General features: G+C 46.1%; 1 protein-coding gene across 3 annotated transcripts in view; it reads right to left on the bottom strand.

The window, feature by feature from the left end:
• The window catches only part of LOC118242972 (uncharacterized), a 29085-nt gene extending 18619 nt beyond the window's left edge, over positions 1 to 10466 (bottom strand). Inside the window, exons 1-4 of one of the 3 annotated variants that reach the window (XR_014118862.1) lie at positions 9954 to 10466; positions 8866 to 8921; positions 5419 to 5530; positions 2662 to 2887 (exon numbers count right to left, since the gene is read on the bottom strand). Coding sequence is in view for 1 of the 3 variants with exons in the window: in XM_081703407.1 (XP_081559533.1) it covers positions 4921 to 5094; positions 5419 to 5530; positions 8633 to 8670 (324 nt within the window). In the remaining 2 variants the exon portion in view is untranslated. Of the gene's footprint in view, positions 1 to 2661; positions 5095 to 5418; positions 8922 to 9953 lie in introns of those variants that run through there. The other 2 variants (XR_014118863.1, XM_081703407.1) reach the window with 2 other exon arrangements.
• Positions 10467 to 10727: the final 261 nt, after the last annotated feature.

Raw genomic sequence — 10727 nt, 5'->3', positions numbered from 1 at the left:
CGGTACGAACCAGTACATGGTAAGCACCAGTACAGGGTAAGAACCAGTACAGGGTAAGCACCAGTACAGGGTAAGAACCAGTACAGGGTAAGCACCAGTACCAGTGCAGGTTTAGGCCCCAGCCCACTGGATCAGGCATCACAAAACAAAGATGATCTACAGTACAGTACAGTGATTATCACACTGAACTCTCTCTCTCTTATCTCAGATTAATTTGGGAAAACAGAGCTCTGACTCCAGTGTTAAACTGCAGACTGTCAGACGCAATTTAAAGGGATTTTCATCTATTTAAGGTAAACAACAAAGGAATGACTGTTTCATGAATCAGGGTATAGCTTCTCACTCAGAGCAGTTTATACAGCTTCAAATGTTGATGAGGTAGTCAATTATCACACAGTGCCTTCCACACACACATAGGACACACACACACACACACACACACACACAGGGCCTTCAATACACACAGGTCACACACACACACACAGGGCCGTCAATACACACAGGTCACACACACACACACACACACACACACACACACACACAGGGCCGTCAATACACACAGGTCATACACACACACACACAGGGCCGTCAATACACACAGGTCATACACACAGACACACACACACAGGACACACCATGTAAGATGGCAGTAAATAAATGTACTCTGTGTATTTACTAACACTGGACACACAAAAGTCCCCACAATGACAGCAGTGTAGGAACTGAATGTCCCTGAGCTGTGGAAGCAAAACAAAATTTGCACAAAAAATAAAAGAGAAAATATGTGTTTTGTGTTCAGTGCAAAATGTAGCTGGGGTAACTTGTACTACATTGTAAATGCCTGATAAAGATAACTATTATCTTTATTAATAAAGATTAATAAGGATAAGTTTTCATCTGGGTTTGGGGGTGTGTGTGGCAGCTCGCTATTGTTAACAGAATGTGTTAATATTTTTCTTTTTACTGTGCTGTTCCAGTTACATGTACATTGCACGTCTGATATGTTTGTGGTGTGATACGTTCTCAGCAGTTCCCATTGGCCTACCGTGTAAAGTATGTGGTCTAACCAGAATTGTTGCAAAAGTCTCTCACACAAAGTTCACCCGTTGTGGTTTCCTGGTGCTATGGCGTAACTCCCAAGAGTGTTAGCAAGCTCTGTATACGTTCAGGGATATAAAATGATATACTATGAGGTTCAGAAGAGAACAGCCTATTTCACAGCAGGGCAAATCCATCCCACTGCTGCCCAGTGTCGTTAACTCTAGTAGTTAAACGTGCTCATGGAAGACTGACGGTCTGCACGGGGTCGTAGGGCAAAGGTGAGAAAAGAAAACAAAATGAAATAAAATAAAGATGTACAGTGTGTCTTGTGTCATTTAGGTGGTCTAAAGTGTCTGACCGCCAGCCCACCTTGTCTTATCAACACAATGCTTAAGAATTCATTTAAAACCTAATCATAGGTGAAGAAATCAGCTTTTCTGGGAACCGTGATTAGAGGAAGGCTCTGTGGCAGAGCATTTAGGAGGGAGGGGCTAAATTAGAGGGTGTGTCTGACCCAGACCCAGCAGTCTCATGGCCCACAGGTGAGGAGAAGGAGCCCCCCTCCAGGGGTCAGAGGTCTTCAGGTTGGCCTAGAGGTGGCAGCTTCATGCTGTGCCCATGAAGACACCGCGCCCCACTCAGCAGGGCCCCTGTCACACTGCACCGACCCCTGCGGCCTCTAGACCTGCCAGGTGTGAACAGGAGGGAGGGCTATTACAGGACAGAAGACCTGCGTGCTGCTCAGGATGTTCATGTCAGTCTTGCGTCCTAAAGCCACTTCATAGACTGCAGTCAGTGGTCATAACCTTCCCATTACTGCATTTATTATATCCACTTTATTATTTGGAGCACATTGCTACTGGGTTTTAGTTTACTGTTTTTTGCAGTATATTTTAAGAGAGAGCACAGATTTGGAGTTCTGTTATTGCTGCATGTAAACTCATTCAGTAAACTGAGATACTGCCTGGTGATACTAGATGTTGAAAATAATGACAAATATACAGCCAGGTAACGCAGCATTAAGTGTTATTGCTACAGTCCTGGTGTTGTCTGCTAACTCCACTGGAACTGTGCTCATGCATTACAGCCCTCTAACCTCGAATGGTTGGGTGCAATATTGAGCTGAAGCACCATGACATTTGCTCTGATCTCTATTTTTAAACAACCAGCCAAAATTGTTCTGTGTACATAAAGCTGTTTTGCTTCTGAAACACTTGCAGCAAAATTCCATTGTTCTTGTCCAGAGGAAAGTGTGTGTGTGTGTGTGAGAGTGTGTGCATGTACGTGTATGTGTATCTCTGTATTTGTGCATGCGTGCGTGTATGTGTGTGCATGTATGCGTGTTCATGTCCTATGTGCAGTACTCAGCTGTGATGTGTGTGTGTTGGTGAGTGTGCGTGTGTGTGTGTGTGTTGGGGGTGTTTCCATGAAACACCACTTCTGCCCAGAGGACAAAAATATCAGCAAATGTTCCAAAAGATCAAATATGAGAGACAGAGCCAAAAACAACATCCCTTTATCAGGCAGAGTAGAACAGTACTTCCTGAGTCAAGCCACCTCCCCTACTACCAGAGGGGGTAGAAAACGTGGTAATATGAGTGTGAAACGTAAAAAACAAACCAGAAAAGGTCTGTGGAAATGAAGTCTGAACATCATTTCCAAACGACTGATGGTCTTCGTCACTGAATGATAGAATAAATCCATGGGAGGTTTCTGAAAGAAGCCCATCCTAGCAACCAAGGAGGAAGAGACAGCAGTCAGCATGGGCGTGCGCATGAGGCTGGGGGCGGAGCCAGGAGAGGCAGTCAGGGCTCCATAGGGGGGCTCCATCTCAGCTATTCGTCACCTGACGATGGAGATGAAAGGACAAACAACAGTGATGTCCACACTGAGGAGACTTGTACTCTGCATGTGCTCCAAACAACATATATCATTATTCCAGCTTTTCAGAAGTCAAAGTTTTTTGTTACTGTAGTTGTTTGCACATGCTCAGTCATCGTTTAGATACTGTCTGCACTCCGATGAAGGAATCATAAACTTAGACCAGTGCGATCTGAATCAGGTCTGAGTATACCGGGGTACCCATCCCTGATCCAGAGAGTTACCCTCTGGCACAGTTGGATTGTAAAGCTAGTCTAACACACCTTTAAGATTCAAACACTCCAGGAATGGTTCGGAAATGGAGTGCTTTTCTGGAGCAGGCTCGGTCACTCCTGTGTCATGTGCTACAAGGCTGAATACGAGGGCACAGGCCTGTGCCAGCAGACACAATAGAGCACAGGTCCTGCTGAGAGACGTCAAAGGAGCAACAACAGGTCTGAGATGATTGTTCAACGAGCCTCAGACCTAAAATAAGAGAGACCATCCCACTGGTGGACACCACAGTCACACAGGAAAAATGTGTCCCTGCTGGCTGGTGCAGGGTGTCGTCCGTTTGGATAGCAGAATGTTCTGGTTCCTCAGCAGAGCCTACATTTCCCTCCCCGGAGCGTGAGAGGGGTCTGAGTGCGTCAGACGCTGTCACGCAGTGCTTGGGAGTGGTTAGGTTGGGACTTCAATTCAGCTGGTTTGGAGCTTAGTCACAGCTATCTGCTGCCAAGATAGGCACGTTGAGATTCAGTCCTGCTGTGTTGGGAAGCTGCCCGCCCCATGCCAGGTTCGACAGTGTACAAGGGCACAGGGGCAACTCATTACACTTATGCGCCATTAGCCAATTTTATACCTCCTTGTTGTCTTTGGTTAGAATTCTTAACACATCCTTCATGATAGTGTTACGATAGGGTTACAACTGTGTAATGTTCGTAACATAGATGTGCTGATGGACCCCATTAGAGTGTTGGGACTGAGTGAGGTGGTGTTGACTGGTATCATGTGTTCCCCAGGAGGACAGCCTGGTGGGCTTCCCCAGGAGGACAGCCTGGTGGGCTTCCCCAGGAGCCCAGCAGGAAGGGGTGAGGCGCCCACCGTGGAATGTTGTTCCTGTTTTAAATGATCATTACTACCTGCTGGCACTCTTTCTCCCGAGCCTCTTTTGCCTGGGGATTCGATTGGATTGGAGCTGTAAACTCTTGTGTTCCACGGATCAGGTCCCGGGGGTAATTGTTGCGAGGCAGGCCCCTCATTCAGCCCCAGCAGGGGGCTACAATCGCAGGTCTGCCCTAGCCTTTGGGCTGCACACAGCCCTGGTGCTCTGGTTACCCAGGACAAGACTGCGGGGTTATTTAAAACCTTCATTCATCCTGCAGCATGAGTACTGCTCACTGGAATTCTGCTCTGGTTTATTGCCAGGTCCTGTAATTAAACATAGCTTTGTGTAATTATGCTTACAGTTGACATTAAAAGTTGCCAACAATTATCCGAGGAATTTTTCATTACTTACATAAGACCTTTAAACTGAAGTGTTTGAGTCACAGTGACATTTTACAATCAAAAGTGTCCCATGTCTGTTCAGACCAGCTCTCTGTATGCGCCGTCCATCGTGTTGCTGTTGTCATAATCAGTATGTGTGCTGTGAGTTGTGTAACGTGAGATGGGAGATGTCCGGCACAGAGACAGCGGATCTTTCATGGTCAGCAAACGCGAGAGAACTCAGGTGCCACTGGTGTCTCTGTGTCAGTGGTGTGGACCTCCACCCGCACAGCTCCAGCCACATGGAGATGCAGCAGACATGAGCGCTCCACTACATGACCTCCACCCAACCACTTCTTCACCTCCGTAATGAATATAAACACAGAACCGCTGTAATGCCCTCGGTGCACTTAGGGGTGGCTCAAGCTGGGTGTTGTCAAATTCAACAATTAAATTTAAGATTGAAATTCTGTGTATATATTTGCGAGAATTTGGTCTGGGAGGCGGGACAGGAGTGATGGACAGCTTGTGTCACTGTCCCGCTGGGCTCAGGTTTGGGTTCGCAATAGCACCCGAGCCTTTTCCGCTGATCCTGCTACCCTGCTCGTTCCAGCTGCTGTCATCCTGAGGAACATTAAGGAAGCCGTACTGACTCAGGAGCCGTAATGTCTTCCATGAGGCCATGCAGTTTTTGCCATACCCGCCCTAGGACAGGAAGAACAGGGAATGCTCAGAAACTCCTCCCATCATTAAGTCCTGGCTTTTATGTTTATGAGCTACACAGAATAAACCACAACCCTGCAAGTCCGAGACCAAACTGGTCCCAACAGGCACATCCTCTATGATCCTGCTGCAATGGCCACTGTGACCTGCCTCAACACCCTGACCTCTCAACACAAACCTCAGCACAATCTGTGAGGCCTGGATGTGCAAACACCCCAGTGGCATTAAGACGACTCCCTCGTAACCAAAGGACCAAAATCATATCTGCTTTGTGATGAATGGATGTTTCCTTCATTTTAGGGTCACCTGAGTTGCTGCTGTGATGATCAGGCTCAGGAGGAGGAGGAAGATGACAAAGGCCAGAAGCCCCAAGGCGCGAGGATCCAGGATCAGGTGACAAGCAACACTTCTGGACAGCCTGGACAGAAGCAGCTGGAGGGTTAGGCCTTAGAGGAACGCTTAACATGTACCATCAGATAAACAGGCCTCTCTAGTTCCACAACATCGCACTACAGGAAACTGTAGGCACCATATACAAATAGTCCCACCAAGTCGCAAAGCCATCCAGCCTCTGTATAATCAGATACGATCAGATATAATCAGATATGAACAGAATCGTTTTGTGATCTTATTATGAAGTCCCACAGGAACGTGTCTCACAAACACACAACATGCATGCGGACTTTCCAGAACAAGGAGTTGTCATGGTGAAAACACAACATACATGTTCGTTGGACTTCACGCGTATGTGGCATAAACCACAAATGACTTTAAATTCAGAAATGCGGAAATAAAACATCCAAACACTCAACATTTTAGCTTGTTAAATATATGAGAGAATACCTGTTTACCGTACAACCTGTTAAGGAATTGATTAAATGTTATGGCTCTGAAAGGCCTACAATTGCTGTAGTTGTTACTTTTTCTTTGTTAGCAATTAAAAATAATTATTTTTTGTGTTTAGGTACTTGTTACTGTACCTTCAGAATAAGACTGCATTTTATATCAAATTCCTGTGCAGTGACTCAAATTTAAAAGAGGCAAAAGTCACAGACTGCAGATCAGTGTGAGAAGCAGAAACACAGCTGTAGTTGTATTCTTGCACAGCTCCTGTGGCACCAAGGCTGGAAACACTTCAGAGAGGTGCTGCTCCCCCAATCACACCTTGCATGCCGCGGAGTTGATCAGCCATGGCCCCTGACTCACTCTGGGTCGCTGTGTTTGTGTTGAACCAGCCCCAACACTAACAGAGCTGCGGCACTCCCGGCGAGCACGCTGGCACTATGCTCGGATTATTATCTGCACAGGATGGGACAGGATGCTCAGGCTTGCTGTGCTGACAGCCAGATCACCGGGCGGAGGGAGATCGAATCCTCAGCGTAATGGAGGCCAAAGGGGAAGAGGAACCATGGCAGTCAGGACAGTGCTGTGAACCACACCCACACTGCAGAGGTGTAGCTCAAAGCTAGAGACATGTGCTGGGATATCGATGACACACACACACACAAAACAATACTAAAAAATAGGAATCGCTATGTATGTCATAACATGCTTTTAAATCATTTCATGAGAAAATCCTGTATGTTAATTCTTTCATTTATTTTCTAAACTGCCTAATCCAGTCCAGGGCTGCGGGGGGCCAGAGTTTATCCTGAAGTCTATCCTGAAGTCTATCCAAAAGTCTATCCTGAAGTCTATCCAAAAGTCTATCCTGAAGTCTATCCAAAAGTCTATCCAAAAGTCTATCCTGAAGTCTATCCTGAAGTATATCCAAAAGTCTATCCTGAGGTCTATCCTGAAGTATATCCCAAAATCTATGCTACAATCTATCCTGAAGTTTGTCCCATCGTCTATGCCAGAGTTTATCCTGGAGTCTAGCCCAGAGTCTATCCCGGCAGCACAGGGCACAAAGCAGGAACCAGTGGTGCCAGGACGTCAGTCCAGCATGAGTGTGTGTCTGTGAACTCAAGCTCCTCAGATAAGGAGCACTATTATTAACCAAGCAACTGCTACAGATTGCTGTGACGACGTTTAGGTGCCTGCTTACTTACGGTCCCACAACAACGAATCCTGCAAGTGAGTTTCCACGCCACCTCTCTGTGTGGCCTCCACCACGTCCGTGACCACGTCCGTGTCTGCCACCAAGCCGGTGCACATCAAACGAACTCTACATGGGAACGAGAGGCAGAGCGGCTGGGGAAACCCCTGCTTCCCCGTCCCGTCCAGAGTGGAGGCAGACGAGCGTGCACAGGCAGGGCAGAGGGACTTGGGCCGTTACAGGCTAACAGGCCCCTCGATGCCGGACCCAGCTGCCTCACTTAATGATCCGGAGGTTAACTGATGGAGACTTGGCTGCCGGAAGCCGTCTGGTTCCTCTAGCGGACGCAGAGGAAGCACCTCACAGCCCATTACAACTAATTAAGTGGCGCTCGAGTGGGGGCCTTTCTGACTGGGTCTGGGAGGGGAAGCCTAGCTGTCATTCACCAGATATACAGAGCACTGGTCCCTCTTTCCCAATCCAGTTGATACACACACAACCTCATTAAACACCAGATCACTGCAGGGAAAACACTTCTAGTAACATTTATATGCCAGTGGTTTCATAACACTCAGTTTGACCTCTACATACTGTGGTTGGTATTAAGTCAATCCTGACGATACAGCAGTATGAGTGATATATACCCTTATAGACTGGGCTAATCCCAACTAGACTACAGTATGAGTGATATATACCCTTATAGACTGGGCTAATCCCTAACTAGACTACAGTATGAGTGATATATACCCTTATAGACTGGGCTAATCCCTAACTAGACTACAGTATGAGTGATATATACCCTTATAGACTGGGCTAATCCCTAACTAGACTATAGTATGAGTGATATATACCATTATAGACTGGAATAATCCCTAATTAGACTACAGTATGAGTGATATAGACCCTTATAATGAATTAATACATGACTAAATCCATTATCCACCCACGGATGTGTTTCCAAATTTATAGAATTTAACCAAATATAAGTTGAGTAATTGAGGATTAAGGGTTTTGCTCAGGGACCCAAAAGTGGCACCCTGGCAGTGGTGGGGTTTGAATTGACAACCAGTCCAGTACCTTCACCAATGAGCCACTGGCCCTGACATGCTGCAGCCTGTGACCCGCCCTGTGGCTCCGCCCTGAATCAGGCATAGATCTCCTCCTCCCTTTGTGCTTATTAGTCTGGCAGAGGCCTGACCAATCGGCTAGGTGAAGCAGACGAGGGAAGGGGGCGGAGCAGTGACGAGGAAGTCCTCTCCTCTTTCCCATGAACCTCCCTGATTGTTCAACGCGGCTGTCACGTCTTACTGCTATTGCAGATGAACACTGAACCTCTGGTTCATAATAATCAGACCAAGTGCAAGCGTGAGTGTTTCAGATCTTTAGTCACTTAACATTGCTGAATAGATTTTAACTTGCTTTAGTCTGTAGGAAAGAGGAAAGATGTTACAGGACGTCACTCCACCAGCCAGTTAAACGTACCATCTTTGACTCTGAATCATAGATTGCAAGCTGTTCATCTTCTCTGTCGTTCCATGGGAGTGTGTGCTACATTGAGTTTCCCATCACTGCCTCCGTGAATGCAGTTTGCCAGCTGTGCAAACCTGATAATATCTACCTGTGAGTCAGCACGACATAGCAAGCTGAGCTCCAACAGTAAATAGAAGATTAAGATACTCAACACTTATTCACAAATGAATAGACCCCTCAATCACCCGTACAGCAGCGGTGGCGAAGGCCTTCAACAGCTCCAGAATCTCTGCAAAGGAATCTGCAGAAACAAACCAAAAAAGTTAAATTAAGATTAGAGCCATGGGCAGAGATTACAGGTACTGCTTAGTTCATGGAAGCAACAGAGGTTTGTGTTTTTAAGACTGAAGGTGATCACTGTAGCTCTGACGTGGCAGCTGAACATGAGTGATATTTGCTTGTCAGGTCTGACAGTAAAAAGGTTTCATAGAAAAAATGAAATGATTCATACCAAATGAAAAAAAAATCTTCCTAACCACAAAAAAACAAAAAAAAACAAAAAAAAACAACCCAGAATGAGAGAACGCACCTGAGTATCACTGGAAGTATGCTGTGTTAACAGAGGCTGTTTGAGCCCAATTAATTAGAACACTTGTCTAACTTTTACCTACAAATGGGTGTCAGGTAAACATGTAAAGAATTTTCTAAGAGATATACATCAAAAAGGACTGACCCCACAAAGCTGTGCAAAGCATTCAGTGCAGAAAGATAATTCTCTGAACAAGTAACAGACATGTGAAAACATATGTATGGCCTTCTTGAAGAAACTGATGTGTGTATGTGTCACAGTGTATGACTGCGACGGGGCTCGTGAATTTACAGAGCACCTGTGTTCGTGTGCTACCCTGTCTGAGTAATTCACCGGCTTGGTGATAGTGAGAGAACAGCCAGCACACGCCTGAATTTCCAAGCAGACTGGAACTGGAAAAAATCACGTAGTTAGAAAAGAAAAGTGATAAAGGATGTTGGAAGGGGAAGGAAATGTTTGAAATCAGAGCTTCTAGAGTAAAAAAAAACGAAACACATATGAAAACTATAATTACAAAATATTACTGATCAAGTGAGAATTACAACCCGTGTACACAGCTTAGTACGGTTCAGAGAGCGTGAGGAAGATACACAGGGGTGTAAAAATGTAAAAAAACAAAAAAACAAAAACAAACCCAACGCAATAATACAGTAATAAAGATTATTATAACAGTGTAATTGGATAATTGGGTTATTTATTAAGTAAATATAATTAGGTTTTTTAAGGATTGGGTGGGGAGTATACCCGATGAGTAACGCTGTTGCCTTCTGGTTATTTGAAGAAGAATAGTTAAAGAAACATTCATCTCTGTGGTCAGGTCTCGTTAAAGCGTCCATTCCGCTCAGTTAACAATGTAGTAGCTCAAAGCGCTGCAGTGGCGTTCCTGCTTCTGAAGCTGCGGCCCCTCGCGGTTCCTACAAGCCCAGGGGCATTGGAGTATGTGGCGCGACTCCAGCACGGGCAGCGCACGTAGCGCAGTCCCGCGAGTACTCTGTGCAACCAGCAACTTCCAGACCAAGAAGAGGAAACTCGATGGTTTTGCTTGTGCGCAACATCAAAGGCGAAGATGAAATGGAGATTCTAACCAGCAATTTTCTATGACGTTGTTATTGGACCACAGGAACCAGCAATAAGCACCGCGTCCCCCTCTCTCTCTCTCTCTCTCTCTCTCTCTCTCTCTCTCTCTCTCTCTCTCTCTCTCTCTCTCTCTCTCTCACACACACACGCACACACACACACACACACACACACACACACACACACACACACACCTCGACCCAGCGAAACACGCTCAGGTCGCACTAACATCAGAAAGCGCGCTAGGTGAAGGCTCCGTGACTGGAAGAAATTGGTTTGTCGTTTATTTGCCTTTCCGGCAATACTCCTTTGTCCATGTTAAGGTTAACCAGTTCAGATGTTTTTCCGTACCGCGGAAAACGTCGGTAGATTGCCGTTAGTGGCCTGGGTTGTGCTACTGGTTACCACAGCTCCACTGGTCCACCAACCGCTAAGTTCCTA

The sequence above is a fragment of the Electrophorus electricus genome, chromosome 20, assembly GCF_041902795.1.
Source record: "Electrophorus electricus isolate QZ-2024a chromosome 20, ASM4190279v1, whole genome shotgun sequence".
Taxonomy (NCBI): Eukaryota; Metazoa; Chordata; class Actinopteri; order Gymnotiformes; family Gymnotidae; genus Electrophorus; species Electrophorus electricus.
This window is presented reverse-complemented; position numbering and strand designations above follow the sequence as displayed.